This window comes from Adiantum capillus-veneris, chromosome 28 (genome assembly GCF_014529385.1).
Source record: "Adiantum capillus-veneris isolate H3 chromosome 28, ASM1452938v2, whole genome shotgun sequence".
NCBI classification, from domain to species: domain Eukaryota; kingdom Viridiplantae; phylum Streptophyta; class Polypodiopsida; order Polypodiales; family Pteridaceae; genus Adiantum; species Adiantum capillus-veneris.
The window spans coordinates 91,054,950-91,073,999 of record NC_140958.1 but is presented as its reverse complement, the minus strand read 5'-3'; the positions used below and the strand labels follow the sequence as shown (position 1 = coordinate 91,073,999).

General features: G+C 47.1%; 1 protein-coding gene across 8 annotated transcripts in view; it reads left to right on the top strand.

The window, feature by feature from the left end:
* The window catches only part of LOC147420875 (uncharacterized), a 213,973-nt gene that overhangs the window by 9,015 nt on the left and 185,908 nt on the right, over positions 1-19,050 (top strand). For all 8 annotated transcript variants that reach the window (XM_086504262.1, XM_086504265.1, XM_086504259.1 and 5 more), the window contains exons 3-4: positions 10,573-10,736; positions 10,831-11,193. In XM_086504262.1, coding sequence (XP_086360388.1) covers positions 10,573-10,736; positions 10,831-11,193 — 527 coding nt within the window. The remainder of the gene's footprint in view (positions 1-10,572; positions 10,737-10,830; positions 11,194-19,050) is intronic.

Sequence of the window (19,050 nt, the reverse complement as noted above, 5' to 3'; positions counted from 1 at the left end):
AAAGTCTCACTCCGTTGCGCCTACAAGTCGAGAAGCTAGCTGGTTTAAGCTCTCGCCTTTGTTGGTCTGCTAGTCTTGACTGCTCTTGTTCAACTTGGTCTCGTCCAACTTCCCCTCGACCAGCTGGTCTAGTCTCTCGTCTTGGTCTAGTCACTCGTCTTGCTCTAGTCTCTCGTCTTGGTCTAGTAGTTTCTAGTCCTGGTCTAGCTAGGTGGTCTAGTCACTCGCCCTGGTCTAGTGGAGTTTGGACTAGTGTTGAGTAAGTGGAAGGTCTTCGTGCCCAAAGCTTGGGTGGGCTTCTGCTTACTGCATGACACATATACGATAGTCAAAAGAGCAACAAAGTCCACTATTGAGTCCTCTGAAGTACTACCATCGGAAGCGACAACCCTTGGTGCCCCAGTAGAAGTCAAGCCCCGTTACCCTTACCTTCCTATCCGGCTACCTCCACTCCCTCAACAAGTTCTTCCCCTCGCAAGTCATCTTCCCCAATACAACTCTCACCCATTGTGGTTCAACAACCTCTTGAGCAACAGGTTCAAGAACAGATAGCCATGGAGGAGCTGACAAGCATTCTGGCTAAGGTGAACATAAAGTTCCCGACTTTCAATGTAACAGACTTGGACACTCCCAGTCGAGAATCTACCGCAACACCACAAATAATCACTTCAAAACAGTTCACAGTTCACAATTGATTCGACACTGGCCTGGCGGAGTTCCGTGCCTAGAGATATTGGCCCCAAAGACTGGCGCCCCTTTCGGTATTTCTTTTTGTATTAATCTGTGTTCAAAGTACAAGAGAGTAGGCAGGCGCTCACTCTCAGACTCTGCGTCCAGATGCTCTGAATTGTGAGGCCCTGCCCACATATTTAAATGTTTACAAGGGATGTTAAAAGCAGAGCCCAAAAGCTGAAATCAAAAGCCTTGTAAAAATAAAGCAAAAGCTTTTTGTCTCTCACAATCTCTCTCTCTCTCTCTCTCTCTCTCTCTCTCTCTCTCTCTCTCTCTCTCTCTCAGAAATAAAGAAAAAAAAAGAGCTCTCTCTTTCTTGAATTGCGTAGCAAAAAGCAGGTCAGCAGGCTGCCGTAAAATCTCCACGCAAAAAGGCTGCCACAAGTTGTACGGAATTCCGTGTTATGCGCCGCGTTTTGCGGGCTGTCCGTACGCAGCAGTGCCACGTTAGCAGTTGGCATTCCGGGGGTTCCCACAAGGCATCCACTTCATCAATATCCTGGTCAAACACACTTGGGCAGCCACGTCACTAGTTTGTGACATACCCCCCTCTTGAAAGCATTGTAATCGCCCTCGATTACGCTTGCAAAACAGACAGAGGCCATAAACTGTGTTAGTAGACACTGATTGTTAGTACTGATGCACTAGGAACACACATCTAGCACATGTACCAATTGACAGTCACGTCACACGACATCACAGGACATCACTTGATATCACAGGACACCACATGACAATCACATTTAACAGTCATTCGGATTTCAGACCATGATTTATCGGCAATGCAATTAGCAATCGCATCTAGATCCACTCAAGACCTCATAGATGCCCGATTGACTAATCCCTATTGCAACCATGTCTATCGAGATCATTCAGACCAAAATGCTGCAGTCATTTCGTCTATCAGTTCTTGCACTTAAAAAGGTCAAGAACAAATCAGTTTCATATTAATCTGGAATTCCATTTCATAAAGTCATACAACAAAATATTGTCAACTCTCAGTTACCTGAAGCTCAAAGAGACATCAGTCACTAGTATTCAAAAATCGAGGCATTTGTTGACAAAGGAGCGGAGTAACTTCCCTCTTGTGGAACCCATTGCACCAGATCTCCAGCCAAGCTGAATTCAGGGTTCCATTTGGAGTAGACTTATGCTAAACCAAAAGCTTCAAGGTAAAGTTTCACAATCTGAGGAGTATCTGCTAGGTCCTCCTCCTCCATCCACTTCCCATCCAATGCAGGATAGCTCTTGAATTTAACCAAGAACCGCCTTCTTACTTTACCTTTATTCTTTCTGTCCTTATGTGCCAAAATTTGTTCAGGAACAAGGATCTCCTTGTTTTCTTCCACTTCGGGTTGCTCATCAGGCTCCCCATCTTCAGGCACATCACCTTTAAAAGGTTTCAAGAGACTAACATGAAATGCATTGTGAATCCTCCAAGTGTTAGGCAGTTTCATCGCGGAAGGAGACATCATTGATCTTTTCGGAGATCTCGAAAGGTCCGTAGTATCTCATTCTAAGATTTGGAAAAAGCCTCTCCTTTCCCTTCTTCTTTCTCATGCATGCCTTCTCAAAACGTAAGAGCACCCAATCATTCTCCTTCAATTTCAAATCGCGGCGATGGCGATCTGCTGCCTTATTTTGTCTTTCCTGAGATTTCTGCAAAGCCTCGCGGACCTTGGCAAAAGCAGTGACCAAGTCGTGCGTGTACTCATTGGCTTCAAAAATCTTATCTTTCGTGCTTAGGAAGGGTGGAACCTTCGCAGCACCTTCAATAATCTCAAATGGCGCCTTCCCTGTTGAAGAGTGTGTCGTGTTATTGTAGGCAAATTCCAACAAAGGTAGATACTTTTCCCATTGAGTCTTTTGATCCGAGATGCAAGACTTCAATAAATTTAAAACCATTGAATTGGCAATCTCAAATTGCCCGTCAGTTTGCGGGTGGAAAGATGACGAGAATTGCAACCGCGTGCTAATGTTCTCCCAAATTGCCTTCCAAAACAAACTCGTAAATCTGGGGTCCCTGTCAGAGACAATCGTCTCGGGCATGCTATGTAAACTAAAGATCTGGGCCACAAACAGTCTTGCTAAGTGATCTGGCTTGACTGTTTTCTTCACTCGAATGAAATGAGCCTGCTTGCTAAAGTTGTCAATAACAATCCAGATACCATCGTGACCACTCTGTGTTCTTGGGAGATAAAAAATGAAATCCATTGCAATACTTTCCTAGGGGCGGGTGGGTATGGGCAAAGGCGAGAATCTACCGCGACACCACAAATAATCACTTCAAAACAGTTCACAGTTCACAATTGATCAACACTGGCCCGACGGAGTTCCGTGCCTAGAGATATTGGCTCCAAAGACTGGCGCCCCTTGGTATTTTTTTTTGTATTAATCTGTGTTCAAAGTACAAGAGAGTAGGCAAGCACTCACTCTCAGACTCTACGTCTAGATGCTCTGAGTTGTGAGGCCCTGCCCACATATTTAAATGTTTACAAGGGAAGCTTAAAGAAGATCCCAAAAGCTGAAATCAAAAGCCTTGTAAAAATAAAGCAAAAGCTTTTTGCCTCTCAGAAGCTCTCTCTCTCTCTCTCTCTCGGAAATAAAGCAAACAAAAGAGCTCTCTCTCTCTCTCTCTCGGGCTTTATCTACTTGAGTTACACAAGCATAGAGGAACCTTACTGAGGAGAGGTGAAGAGAGACATCCCTAGAGACAGATCACAGATTTCTTTACACTAGATACTGTACACCCAGAAGAACAGACAGAGGAGCAACCAGCGACGGTGGAGAGGTCTACTCGCACTACTGGCATTCTCATAGACCGAGCATTGGAGCTAGGGAGATCTAGACGACCCCGAGGGAGGAGAGGAGCTACAAAATTTCGAAGGAGGCTACGGCAAAGGATTCAAGCCATACTCTTCGTCGTCCAGAGTGCAGATGAAGATGGATCTCTACTCCCCTCCCATATTGTCTTCACATTGTACTGCTTAGTTTATGATCCCGCAGTATTTATATTTTGTTATCCTAGTTTAATTTATTTTGTTAATCTGACTTTGTGTCAGATACACCGCATTGCAACTTTCTGGTCTCATAGGTCACTTTGGCCTTTTGAAGACGTTAATATAACATTTTATTTCATTTCATTTCTCTCTCTCTTGAATTGCATAGCAAAAAGCAGGTCAGGTTGCCGTAAAATCTCCACGCAAAAAGGCTGCCACGAGTTGTACGGAATTCCGTGTTATGAGCCGTGTTTTGCGGGTTGTCCGTACGCAGCAGTGCCACACAAGCAGTTGGCACTCAGGGGGCTCCCACAGGGCAGCCACTTCATCACTGTCCTGGCCAAACACATTGGGCAGCCACGTCACCAGTTTGTGACATTCAAAGGTCTCTCCACAGAGGATGCAAACGACCATGCTAGGAGCTTTGTATCCCTCTTCAAGGGTTGTGGCTCAACAAAAAAGCCTACCTAGTACTCTTCCAATCAACCTTGGATGGCTTAGCAGATAAATGGTACAATCAATTTGGAGAGAACAACTTTACGACTTGGGCCACATTACGAAAGCAGTTCTATGAAGCTTTCAGACTAGGGGACTTCCAAGGGAAGGTTTCTGGATGAGTTGGCCAACCCAATGCTATAGCCAAATGAGACTTTTGTAGAACTCATGACAAAATCTGGTCGCCAAGATTCCCCAGCAACTATGAGAATTTATGGTTAAGAAGTGGGTAGAGAAGGCTCTACCTTAGTCTTCTCAGCAAAAACTTCGAGAGAGTCTTCGACATGAAGCCACTCTAGAGGAGTTTGTCGCAGTTGTTACTAGGATAGAGGGGGCAAGGAAGCTTTTCAACGACTCTCCTCACGTAGAGGTTGCCTCTGTATTCTTGGAAAGTCCATCTGACCCGTTGACTTTTTTATGCAGGGAACTTGAAGCATTGAAGTTACAACGTGCTCTTTGAGAGGAGAGGTCCTCTCTCTTCGACCGGAGAAGCCTCCAATCAAGAGGCTTTAGACCAGATCAAGCGCGAGCTAGAAGAGCTCAGGACTGAGCAGGAGAGTAAGGCTGTGGTCTGGTGTAGCTCATGCCGCTCTCCAGGGCACCCTCCACATGAATGCCCCCTTGGGGCTTATTGCCACTTCTGTGAAAAGTGTGGATATGGGGAGAAGGATTGTTGCTACCTCCAGGGATTGTGACAAATATAGCAAAGTCTTGGTCCTACTCTTCAACAAGGGTTAGCACCTACATCCAACATGGTTTCCCGCTATAGCATTCCAAACCACATGCCACCTTTGCTGACAACCCCTCCTATGCAACCCTCCTATGCAAGGTATACAAAGCACTTTTCCCTCTCATAGCTTTTATCATGCAAATGCTCCCTCAGCCCCTCAAAGCTACGCCTCCACCTCCACCTCCATGCACCAGGAGCAAGGACCACCTCGCCCTTCAACTCGCCCATCGAATCGGCCCATTTTGTGTTACAGATGCAAGGAATATGGACATTACCAAAGCAAATGCCCCCTGCCCGAAGGCTCCCCTCCCTGCCGTCATTGCCCTGAAGCTAAGGATCACTACAGTAAGGATTGTCCCAAACTTCGTGCATCGACGTATTCTAGCCCAAGTCAAAGCCAAAATGAATTTACCTTTCCCAAGATCAATCTGATAGCAGTTAGCACCATCCCTCAACCGCCACCTTTTGCCCATGTGGTTGCCCTCTTCAAGACAAGCTGCAGTTGGTAGAGGAGCCCGCAGGTGTCCTCACTAGGGTCCAGAGGGAAGCTCTCTGCCTTAGCATTCCAGCAAGTTCAAATCCCCCACACATTATCCCACCAGTGGATACCTCGCTTCCAGTTGTTGTCAAGCCATCCCCTAGTGCCAAGCGAGGATCCTCATCTTTGCTCTCCGATATTGATGAAGCTTTCTTGGAAGCAGTCGTTGACTTACAACAGATCAAGGTACCAGAGAAACCACTAGAGGAAAAAGAAAACCTTACAACAAAAACAAGTGTCGCTCTATGAATTGCTGGGGCTAGATGCAAGCTTTCGAAGTGACGCCCTTTCAATTATTCAGTCGCTTTACCTTGGAGCAGGTCCTAGTGGCGGGCACCTCCCAGTGCAACCATCAGAGTCCTATATGATATCCTATCCCCTCAGTGATTATAGAAGCCCTCGTCTCACCGTGTCCATCTTGGGGCGGCAATTAGGAGTGATAGTGGATGGTGGATCTGGCATCAACCTGATGCTCGAGTTTACTATGTTGGCTTTAGGTCTACAACCTACTTGACCTGATCCCTTCACAGTTACGTTGGTTGACCAGAGGACAGTCTACCCATTGGGCATAGTGGACAAGGTGCCTCTACAGGTACAAGACTTCACCTTTAGCTTGGTTTTTGTTGTTGTTCGTCTCCTGCAGGTTGAGGGAGGATTTCCTTTGCTCATCGGTAGACCATGGCTGCGGCACACTAAAGCACTGTATGATTGGGGAAATGACGCAATGTGGATACACACTCCTGGCTCCCCAATGAAACCCATTCAACTTGAAGGAGGTATGGATCCAGTGGTACAACATAGTTCCTTGTCAATGGAGTCCAACCCTGAAGTGGAGCAACCTATTGCACCTGATGGGTCAGAAGAAGACTTGTTGGAGTGGCTGGAAGCTACCAGTCTATGCCTTGTTATGGAGTCTCTATTCCATATTTGCCTAAAGATACATCCTCTTTCAAAGTTTCTACAGTATCTGCGCCCAGTGAGCCACTTCAGCCAACAGCAAGTGTGGAGGTCACAGAGGCTATACTCACCATACTCCCTTGGTGGAAGCCTTTGGAATTGGTGAGCCTATGAAGAATCATAGAAGGGGAAGAAATCTCCTCTACAGGAGTTCATCCACACCTCAACATCAGCCCCATTGGTGTCTGCTTCTCCGACCAACACAAAGCTCTCCTCTGTGTCTAGCGAACTGCCCTTCACCAAGTTTCCTCAAAGGGGGATACAACAAAAAGATGTTTATTTCAAGCTTGATGAGTCCCCCACTCATGATGTCTTTCTGCTCCTAGAAGCAACAACCTCTTCACCTACAACAAATTCTTCAGCAGTGCCATCTCCAAACTGAGTAAAGCGAGACACCTTCGACCACTCTGATGCACACCCGGCTCTGCTAGATGCACACTGGACAATCATATTTTCTCTGGTCTAGGTCACAGACGATCATGTACAGAAGAGTCAAGCACTGATGATTTTGCAAGAGATTGGTTTCTAAAACTTCTGGGGAGACCAGGGAATGTATGGCTATCTGGAATTGGAATCAGCATACCTCAGAGGGGATGTTTCTTACACAAATTAGAACAGTTCACTTTCAACTTTCTCCACATCCTCTCTATCATTCTGTGCCTCCTCTTTCTCAGCTTCACCAGATATGTGCCCCTATTTACCCCCCTCTCGTCCCCTCCCTCCCTCCCTCCCCTCGCCCTAATCCACTCCCCTCCCCTGTCTCCTCGTCCCTCACCACCCCCCCCTCGCCCCTACCCATCCCTCCTCTTGCCCCTACTCACCCCCTTGTCCCTACCCACCCCCTCACCCCTCTCCATCCCCCCCTCGTCCCTCACCACATCCCCTCGCCCCTACCCACCAACCCTCGCTCCTACCCTCGCCCCTACCCACCCCCTCCCTCTCTCCTCGCCCCTACCCTCCCCCTCGTCCCTCACCATTCCCTCACCCCTACCCACCCCCTCCCTCTCTCCTCGCCCCTACCCTCCCCGTCTCGACGCTCACCACCCCCTCGCCCCTACCCACCTCTCCCCTTGCCCCTACCCACCCCCTCCCTCTCTCCTCGCCCCTACCCTCCCCCCCTCTCGTCCCTCACCATCCCCTCCCCCCTACCTACCCCTCCCCTCACCCCTACCCCCCCCCCCCCCCCCCCCCTCGCCCCTCCCCACCCCCTCCCCTCTTCCATAGGCCTCGCCACCCCCTAGTCCCCTACCCACCTCCTCGGTCCGAGGTATTTTCACCGGCTGAAAGGTATTTTAACTGGCTGAAATCCTAAAATCCTCGTTATATTTTGAGCTTTCCTGGACGAAAACTGGGAAAGTTTCACAAGTTTTAGTCTAATTACCTGCAACAGCTTCAAATATTGACCTTAAACTAGGAGCATTTCAAGGTTGCTCTTATTTTCTTTGGTTAGGAAAAATGTATTTTTCTAGCGTGCTCCTCTCCATCAGTCCCTATTTACTGTTTTGCGTATTTCGGGAATTTCTCTTGTGTGCAGACCATTCGTGGTAGCCAACTCCTCACCCTTTTGGATGCATTTACACTAGATTTGTGACTTTTGGGGTTTTGTTTATGCTTCAGCTTCTTCAATTTCTGCTTTCTGGACAGATTATCTCATTGTGGCGGTGTTGTCCATACTTCTTCATCATCTCCTATAATTACTTTCCCTCATAACTCAAATATCTTCTCTACACATCAACTTCTTCAGTCTGGTTGGGTTACATTTTTTCCTTGCCAGTCTCTCACTGGGACGGTGAGTGGTCTTGTGGCGGGCAACTTGTAGCGGGGTACAATGTCTCTGGCACAGGACAGGCCACTGTAGAGAGCACGACACATTATCTCCGCTACAGGTGCTCTCATTTTTGGCTTTGTATGGTCGAGGCCTTGCGTCTCCAGTCTTGAGTCCATGCACTACACGTTTGCACCATCCCTGCACATTGGAGCCTCGACACCCCCATTGTACCGGTGAGTTCTGGGCGTGGAGTTGTGTGTGCTGCCATGCCAGAGTCTGTACTGGTTCATTTGAGTCAGTCAAGTCCCATGCTGTTCAGGTTCTATTGTCGACTCACTGTGTTTGCCCTGTTATTCGTTGTTTTCAGTGTTTTCATTCTGTTGGAGTGAGATTTCTCACAAATTGCACTGAGAAGCACCCACAATAGAGAGCACGACACATTATCTCTGCTACAATCCATAACCAAAAGAAACTGCTATGTACACCAAGATATCGAAAGGAACTGCATATCTACAACACGATGCTAATCCAGGCCCTCCAGATTATGTCAACCAAGAGAGAGCGTCGTCGCCACATCAGCCCTTGAAGTGTCTGCCTTTGGAAATGGAGCCATAAGATAAATCGTGGGAGCCTGGTGCACCATAGGCGATTGTACTCCACGCTTTACAAACGGGGCCTCTGCTAAAGGAGCGGCCACCTATTGAGCAATGAATGGAAACACCTTCCTTGAATCGTACTGAGCTCTCTTATTGACGCATCCATGGCGATGTGCGCCAGCAAATCCCTCAGAAGTAACTCTTTGTGTGGGTTCATCTGCTGCATATAGGCTGGTTGTTGAAACCCCTGATGGTGAGCATAGTCCAACTACTGAGGCTGAGCACAGCCCATGAACCGTGCAGAATGACCTGGCTGCCCATAACCCATGGTGAGCATAGTCCAACTACTGAGGCTGAGCACAGCCCATGAACCGTGCAGAATGACCTGGCTGCCCATAACCCATAGTAGGATGTACTTGTCTCACTGGACCAGTTCACCCATATCCCATAGAAGCTTGTGTCTGGTAATCTCTGGTCAGTTGTTGCTAAGTCCCCATATCACCCTATAATAGCATATCTTGAAACCCTTGAACTTGAGCTTTTAAATCGTCAATGATCCAGGATTTCACTGGCAAAGCCCTGCCGTAAAGCAAAGATAGTAGCATGCATATCTGTTGTGGCGCTGTCGACAATACGCAAGGATCTCTCCATGGCCGCATAAGTGGCTGAATGACGCTCGTGAGTAGTAACCAACCTCTCTGCACCAAGCTCAATAATAGCAATAGCAATCTTGGGGTGGATTCCTGCAAGATCTCCTCAGATAGCGTGAACAACAAAGCTGAGTCTTCCGCCATAGGTGCCGAAGATCCAACAATATTGACAGTTGGTCTAGGGCTCTGAACATGCATTGCAAGTGAGCTTTGAATAGGATTGCATGCACAAGTAGCGATGGAGAACAGAAAGGTGAAGTACTGTGCTGGATCAACCAAAAAGGTCCCTCACTTGGCTCATGATTTCTTCCTGCTGAGCTTTGTTCACTTTATGAAATGGTCATTCTGGAGGAGTACTTCGAGGTATCAACTCTGTGGTATGATCTTTTGCTTGGCAAAGCCTCAAAGAAACAACCTTCGTGTATTTCTCTTTATTATTTAGAAAGATCTAGTTAACAAATAATTTTGATTTCATTAATTTTGAAATGCCGAAGTTGATACAAGAGGAACTGACTCGCCTCTACCCTTATTATTGTTTAATTGGAATCTCCTAGCCTGGTAATTCATGAGGAGGGTGTTCTTGTGGTGCCAAGGTGTCCCCAAGAGTACATCACACGCTTCCAAAGACGTGATGTGGAAGTCGTGCTCAATGTAACCCTGACAATGCAACCAGAGCCCTCCATTGTCGAATGGATCATATATTCAAGCTGCATCAGGAATATGCCTTGGAATGGAGGTAGTGTGGAAGAAGAATATAATCTCTATTTATGTATATGGAAATACTTATGCCTAGGAAAGGGGTGAGTGCTGTTTTGTTTTATTTGGTTACATGAAAATGTTAAAAATCTGGGTTTCAAGAATGAGAATTAATGCTGGTATGGCCCATAATGATGCTAAAATTATCATTCAATTTTAATTGCTGAAGAGTATGAAGCAGGATTGTAATTTGTATCTCCATCTTGTAGATGCCGTCATCTAATTTTTTCTTTTGCTGTCAGTTATTAGCTAAGATCAGGCAGTATTCTCTTTTTATGCTACACTTTTGAGATAACAAATTACCATGACTTTGTCATAGCTTGAATGTGGTTCTTAAGATGCTTCGATCAGATATAAATCATGCAGACAATTCAGAGGCAAGGCTTTTATTGAAGAAGCGGATGAGAAGCTTTCACCCATCAGTCTTCAGAATTCTTAAACTTTTATGGAGAGACCTCTTTGACTCATCTTTGTACTCAAATCGGAAAAGAATTGCTCACGGTGCCTTTGCTCAGGTCTGTATCATTTTGTATTAAAACAACAGCATTGTTGATTATTTGAACTGTGCTGAAAGTTTTAATTTGACTCCTCAATCAATGTGAGCTTCAGATCTACACAGCAACGGTGACACAAAGAGAAGGCGATGTGGCTTGTAAATCAGTGGTGTTGAAGACAGTTGATCTACCCAAAGGTCCTCATGAGCCATGTAAATTCTTTGATATTTACTCAGAGGTTGAGATTTTAGAGAAGTTCATTGGGGACCCGAGAGTCTGCCAACTTTTAGATTATGGGGTTGACATTGAGTCTTTCATACTGGTCCTCAAGCATTATAAGTGCAGTTTACGATATTGGCGTCAACGTCAGAAACTACAACACGAAATCAGTGAAGATAATGCGTCAGAAAATTTGTGCCAACCTTTTCGAGATAAGCTTCCTCTTTATTTAGAGATCTATTCAGCTGTACTTCAAGCAGTAAGACCTCAATACCACCATGTTCTTTCTCACTTGGTTGTAAAACTCATGCTGTTGCATGTCATGGGTAATTTCAAAATACGTTCAAATACAATGACTAAAACTGTTGAAAGCCAATTTTAATTTGAGCTTGGCAAAGTTAAAAATTTGACAGGAATCTAAATAACTGTTGATTTCTTTCTTCACTCACACTAAACCGATAGCCAGTTTATCTCTTTCCAACAACTATTAATGGGGTGGGTGGAAATATGACAGAATGCTCCCTGTTGGGCTTCTTTATACTCTTTTATGCTCTAGGTGAGGATTTTGAGCATCCTGTGTACTGCGTGCAGAGCATTGCTGTTGAATTATAGAGTGAATTCACGATATGGACTTGCAACTTTGGGTAAGTTCATACTGCTAGTTCAGATCGTAATGGTTGTAATGCCAGTGGCAAACATTTCACATTGTATGGCCCTCTTAGTGAGGAATGCAAGTTTATGAACAGACTGTTGGCCAGAAAGAGATAGAGATGCCAGACATGATTAGTGCTCCAAAGTAGAATAAAGATACCAGGCATGATTAAATCTCCAAAGTATTGCACCAAACAGCCCTGCCAACAGAAATCTTAGTTGTCCTCATCCCCTCTGGACCTTACTGATGGCTGGTGGGAATTTATGGGTGGGAGGTAATGATTCACACCCACTCCTGGCAATGTAATGCTTGGGACATTAAGGGTCTTTTTGTCTAGCTGATTTCTTAGAAAAAAAGTTGCTCCTTCGTCAATTCCTTATGTTGAGTGGTGTAAAATTGATATGCAGATTTCCCCAAAGATCCACAGAGACAGCTGGTTTAGAGGGGGGACAGATTCTTGCGGTCACACCATACTTATGAGCAGCGTTTCCTACTAGACTCTACTTATCCACTCTTCACATGATTGATCACCGCATCAACGTGCGCGGCTCTGCGCACGCCCTTACCGCATGCCATATTTTGGTATTATGTAATATGAGTGCAAAACCCATTTTTCTTTGCAATCTTGTGGCCCGTCCCCGTCCCCTGTTTTGACATGTCCCCGTCCCCAGGATCCATCACGTCCCCGAGACCTGTCCCCGTCCCCAGGTGACTATGGCGGAGACCCTTGATCTTGCTGGATCTTGCTGGATGGTCTAGAACCACTGGACCAGACCCGACTAGACTAGGCTACACTCGGCTAGACTATTCCTGCTAGATAGGGGCGAGAGAGACTAGAACAACCAGACCAAGCTGGACGATGCGAAGATGGACTAGACCAAGATGGACGAGGGCAAAGCTGGTCTAGACCAAGATGGACCACACAAGCAGACTAGACCAAGCGAGGGGCTGAATCAGGTAGGTCCTCAACCATGTATGCTCGATGGAGTGGAGTGAGACTTCAGTTGAAGTCCCACCGGGCGTGCCAAAACTGAGAGCACATGTAGCAGGAAAAGTGTCTCGTGCTCTCTACAATGGGTGATCCTCAATGCAATAAGCGTGAAACCCGACTCCAACAAAAAGAAAACACAACACAACAATGGACAAGAAACTCAAGACACAAAAATAGACTCAATACACTGGGGAACTCGACTAGCTCATAGAACCAGTACACACTATGGTTGGCAGCACACGCAGCTCCAAGCCTAGGACTCATAGGTACAATGGGGGATTCGAAGCTCCAATGTGCAGGGGGAGAGTAGATCTGTGGTGCTAGACCCAAGACATGAGATTCAAGATGCTAGACCATGGAAAGTAGATAAAGCATACGACGACCAGAACCAACTACACATATATACCATGATAAAGAGCCACCAACAGATAGCAAAATATCCAGTCTAGCTAAGTCTATATCCAAACTGTGGTGGTAGTGGTCTGCCCACGGTGTCCACTAGAACACCATCCGTATCTGTGCATGTTTCACTGCCCAAGCGAGAGTTAGTCGAGTGTGAACCCCAGATCCCTAGACCAATTGTAACTAATTGCCTGTCCTGTGCAAGTGACATCGTAGCCTTGCTACAACAATCGAGCTAAAAAGAGCAAACTAAACGAACTTGAAATCACACTTTAGTCAAGACACACAAAGGGGCCGAGTTCCTCTCTCAGAGATATTGTCCCCTCAATAAGTGCCCCTTGCGGATATCAATGAATGGTCACGATTGCAACCAATCGTTGAGCCCACTCACAATGATCAGAGGAACAACTCGTCGCCCAGCCTCAAATTTATAGGCACTTGGAGCCAAAACCTACAGAAGCACCTGATTTGTATACACAAGTGAGACCAAGGGGAGTGAGCACGCGCGCGCGCGCGCGAGAGAGAGAGAGAGAGAGAGAGAGAGAGAGAGAGAGAGAGAGAGAGAGAGAGAGAGAGAGAGAGAGAGAGAGATCTTGTTGGCACCCTTCACACTTGCAGAGCTCCATGCTGCTATAGAGACTCTTGATCCATCCTCCTGTCCAGGAGAGGATGGCCTCACTAGAGCTTTCTTTTTGACATATTGGGATGTATTGCATATACCACTGCTTCGCGGTTGTCAGGACATCTTTGCATCAGGATATATGCATCCGGATCTTTGTTCAGGTCTCATATCTCTTATTCCGAAGGGGGGTGACACCACTCAACTCCGACAGTGGAGACCTATTACCCTACTCCCTTCGGTCTATAAGATATTAGCGTTACTGAGCAGCCATCGCTTGCGTCCATTCTTACTAGATATTATTCATACTTCTCAGACAGGCTTTGTCATGGATCGATGCATCATGGATAATATCTTCACTTTTTATGAGGCAGTAGAGTGGGCCAGATCATCTTCTGAACCTCTCGCTTTTTTCATCCTTGACTTCGAGAAAGCATACGATCGTGTTGAGTGGGACTTTCTCGAAGGATTTTTAGCCAGGATGAGTTTCCCTTCAAGATGGATCTCAGGCATTTCCGCTCTCTTCAGGACTGCCAGCAGTGCTATTACTATTGATGGCCGTGTCAGTCGCAGTTTTGAGCTTTCTCGATCTGTCCGTCAGGGATGTCCTTTAGCAGCATATCTGTATCTGTTTGTAGGAGAGACTATGTCCAACTTTCTTCGTGCTCAGAGTCATGCATTTCGTGGCTTGACCATGCCAATACCTACAACTCCAGACCTTATCGATCAGGAGTTTGCTGATGACACTATGCTAATGTTGCGCTATTTGCTAGCTGCTCTTGACGCCATGCGGGAGGCCCTAGAGGTTTTTTGCATTGCCAGTGGTGCACGTATTAACTGGCATAAATCCTATGGGTTACTGGTTGGCAGTGATGACATACCTACTTGGGTGGTAAAACAGTCTGTCTGTCACCCCGCGACCAATGTCATAATGTTCTGCCACAAAATCTGCATCCAGCATACGTGTCTCATGAAACAACCGCATAGAGGCAGCAGGGCCAGTGTCCCAAGCAGCCTAATCAATGTGAGTCCTCTCTCCAAGCTGACGGGGTGGATTAACCGAAGAATCAAGAACTGCAGCATTCCAAATGAGAGGCTGGCGCTCAATCTCCCACGACATGAGGGAGGTGAGCGTATGATAGCCCGTCGCATGGAAACCCAAATCTGAAGGAGTGATCGGATGAAGGGTGAGAGGGTGGTGGTGGACATGGGGCATCCGTAAAGAGAAAACGATACCCTGTATGCCAAGTATGACCATCTCTAGTGCCGAGTCGTGGAGTCACTGTGCAAAGAGTGGCCTGAAGAAGACTCTTCCAAGGTTCTTGGCCGGGAAAAAGACCCCGAACAATAAGCTTGGTAAGAAGGGCGTGGCTCTGTAACTCTGGATCAATAATGCCAAGGCCTCCCTCTGACCTAGGACGAATAATCGTGGACCAGCGAACTCGAGCACGAGTATCAGTAGTCCCATCTGTGCCACTCCATAAAAAGTTCCGCACTAGTCGGCGGAGCTTAGCTATCACACCAGAATGTAACATCTAACAAGAGGCCGTATACCATACTGTAGCCAGAATGACCTGGTTGGCGACCAATGCACGGCCAACCAACGACAGATGACGTGAAGACCAATGGCATAGCTTCCTACGAATAGACTGTAGTACGGGTGCAAACTGCTGTTGTGAGGAAACATAAAATCCAACCTGAAAGCCCAGATATCTGCATGTCTGACCCGGCTGCCACTGTCCTAACTCCCGTGGGCACTAACCCTAAGGCTTTGGGCGGCCCAATCTGGGAAGGCCGAAAATAAAACCAAGGACTGGCTATGGCAGCAGAGACGCCGATGGCAAGCAAGAGGGAGAGAGAGAGGTCGAGCGCTATGGTGCCCAACTATGTCGGCCCCTGTGACGAGTTCAGCCCAGCTCGTCCATGCACACTTGTTGAGCTCGAGAGCGCACCATTTGGCCTTCCTCGCCTTTGCTCACTCCCCTTGATAGGGTCGGATCCCATGATGGCCAGAGTCCTCGACACCCCCTGCTAAGCGGCCATGCCCGTTGTTCGGCTTCCCTTGCCTTGCATGACATGCAAAAAAGGGTGCAACTCTCCGCGCCTGTGTGTCCCAAAAAAGAGTGGCTCTGATACCAGTATAAAGCCTAGGGTGAGATTGATTCCACCGTTCCTTCACACTGGGATGCAGTCATGCGAGGCACGGTTCAAATGCCTCCCCATTGTGGCTGGGAAGGCCTCTTTGCTCAGAGCACTCTCTTATTAGTTCGTTTAGACACCATGCTGTTCACAGTGGATACTGACTACTCTCAGGGGATTCATGCTAGATTGACATATGATGCCACCTCTCCGCACCTTGTCTCCCCCGGCGCTCGATGGGAGGCCATACGAGTAGTTGGCTCCCGCGGGAAGCGTCGTTGTGTTGACCCCCATTTCGCTTCCGCTGATGCTGCACTTTGGAGGCTTTGGGTGTGGGAGGGTCGTGCCCTATCTCAGCTTTATTGGGACCAAGGAGAGTGGCATTGGCCTCACTCTGACCCCACCGGTGCACCTGTATCATTCTTTGAGTACACTATTAGGATTGGAAGGTTAGCATTGATGAGACAACAACCAGAGGAGCCCACTCGTATGCGTTTCTGGTTACATTCAGGCCTCTCCCATGCCTATCTGCAACAGTTTTGGTCTGCCATCTGGGATTTACATGCGGCCCGTCGTATTTCCTTTTTCATGTGGATGATTGCACATGCGGGACTTCCAGTTGGGACTTGGCTAGCTACTATGGGTCATGATCCATTATGTACTCGCTGTCCTTTGCGACTACTTGAGTCACCTGCACACTGTCTTTGGTCATGCTCAGCTTTCCATGTAGTGTGGCTTGCAGTTTGCTTTCTACTTAGCAGAGGAGGTTCTCAGCATGGATTTCTCACTTGGGGATCTGTCTCATGGTTGATGCCGATGCCCGGCCCGCATCTTTTCTACGAGGGCTCAGACACAGATTCAGCCTTTATGCTTACCTCGACTGGTTATCGGCGAGGGACTTTGGCTATGCTAAGCCAGATTGCTTGGCAGGGGGATTCTCAGACACGTGATGAAGTTTTTTCAGTCATCACTAGTATTACACTATGGAATGTTTGGATAGCTCGTTGTCTTCACATTCTAAGTGCGGCTCCACAGCTCCTTCAGGATATCCTCACTGCCATTTGGCTGGACATAATTCACACCCTGATTTGGCAGTGGGATTCTTCCTTAGGTACATCTCGAGCAGCCGAGGCTCGCCGATTTGCCTTCCTTCGGCGTTGGGCCGATCCCCACTCTTCTTCACACTGACAGGTGGCCAGATTACGTGGCATTATGCACCTCCTCTGTGGTTTCTCCTCAGACATCACACCGACCACCATGAGATTGTTCTAGTCGAGTTGTCACTATAGTGGCTCTCCTCCTTACATTCAGCTTGTATACCCCACGTGATAGGCTATTTTGGCATCCGCTGGGGATTATATTGTACTCAGTAATATACAGCCCTGACTTTTTCCAAAAAGAGAGAGAGAGAGAGAGAGAGAGAGAGAGAGAGAGAGAGAGAGAGAAATGAAAATGAAATGAACTGATATATTTACGTCTACAAAAGGCCAAAGTGACCTATGAGATCATCACGATTACAAAATGATGTATCTGATACAGTGTGTGTAGAACTGAAAAGATGAAAAAACTATGAAAGAAAAACTAGACTGAAAGTTGTAGTGACAAGCTAGGGGGGGGGCATTGACTAGAGACTCTCTAGCCAGTACAACAATCCAATGATACAAAACTCATGCACATGAAGAAACTGAGGGTGAGGGAGCATCTGCACATCAGGGTCCCAAGATGTCCAGCATCGGCCGCTGGCGAATCTCATCAATGTCCTCCATAGTAAGCACTCTGGCTGGGCGTCTCCCATATCGTGCTAGAATGATCCTGATCCTCTGATGAATCCTTCGTCGATGCAGTGATGATCCTCGCAATCACGGGCGTCTATATCTCCCAAGCTCCATGGCCCTGTCAATCAGTATACCTCTAGTGCAGGTAGGTCCTGGAGGCTGCTCTGGATCCTGCTCCTCTGACTGGCGCGTCTCCACACGAAAGAAATCAGTGATCTCCCTCTGGGACTGTCTCCCCCTATCTGATCTCCTCAAGAGGCTCTCTCTGTGTCTGCGCAGCTTTAGCAAAAATAGCCCAAGGCATCTCTGATCCTGGTACCTCATAACTCGAGATAGTGGCCCAAAACCATCCCTAAAGAGGCAATGAAAACGACCTCATATCTCATAGTAAACTGGGCAATGGCATATATAGTGCAACTCTGTCTCTGGCTCCAAATGGCATAACTGACATATCCTGGCCTCTGCTGGTACTCTGCTAAACCTACCCACCTCAATCTCCAGCTGATGAGAAGATGTGCGTATCTGACCAATGGCACATCGTAAACCATATGACAGGTGTGTGTCCATGTAGCTAGGTCTAGTCACAAAACCGTCCTCTGTGAGCTGGAGAAGATGCTCCCTGTAGAAAGACATCTTCGTGCCTAGCTCATGGGTCGGCTCTATCCAAGTCCTCCTGGTATCCAGCTGAGTCACATCCTGTCTGATGAGTCTGCTAACCTCTGTCCGAGTAAGGGACAAAGAGGGTGCATCCAGCGAATACTAGAAGGGTGGTAGCTTGTCTATGCTAAAACCATAAATCTGGAACCAAGAGGTCATCTGTGCATACCAACATGTTGTATCTCCCTGTGAAGCCAGCTGCCGAGAAGACTCCAGTGCTAAACGTGCATACCTGTCTCTGGGGAGCTCCCAGATGCTATGTAAAAAGGAGACTGATCTAGTGAGTGCCTCTACCACCAGCGGGGGGGCAGCCAGCTCTGCGCGGATAATCTCATGTGGTACTGAGGCTTTGGCTCTAATCATCCACGAAATCATGGAAACCAGAGGTCTCTCCATGCATCTCCAACCATCAATACTACTAGGGCGACTGCTATGAGCCACAGAAGCATGGCTGAGGTCACTAAGGTATCGAAGAGCCAAAGCTTTGTACGAGGTTCTTGAAATTGGGTTTGTGAACACATCCTCTCTAATCTCCCCAAAGCTGTATGTGCTCTTGTCAGTCTGATCTCTGCTGCTCTCCTCAAAGAAAATAAATGAAATAAAATGATATATTAACGTCTTCAAAAAGCCAAAATGACCTATGAGACCAAGCCGTTACAACATAGTGAATCGGATACCATGTCCGGAATCAAAAAGAACTGAAACAAAATACAATGTGTGTACAATGAAAGAAGGGGGGAAGATATGGTGGAGATCCATCCTCAGCTGCACTCTGGACGTCGAGAGAGTATGGCTCGAATCCTCTGCTGAGAGAGAGAGAGAGAGAGAGAGAGAGAGAGAGAGAGAGAGAGAGAGAGAGAGAGAGAGAGAGAAATGAAATG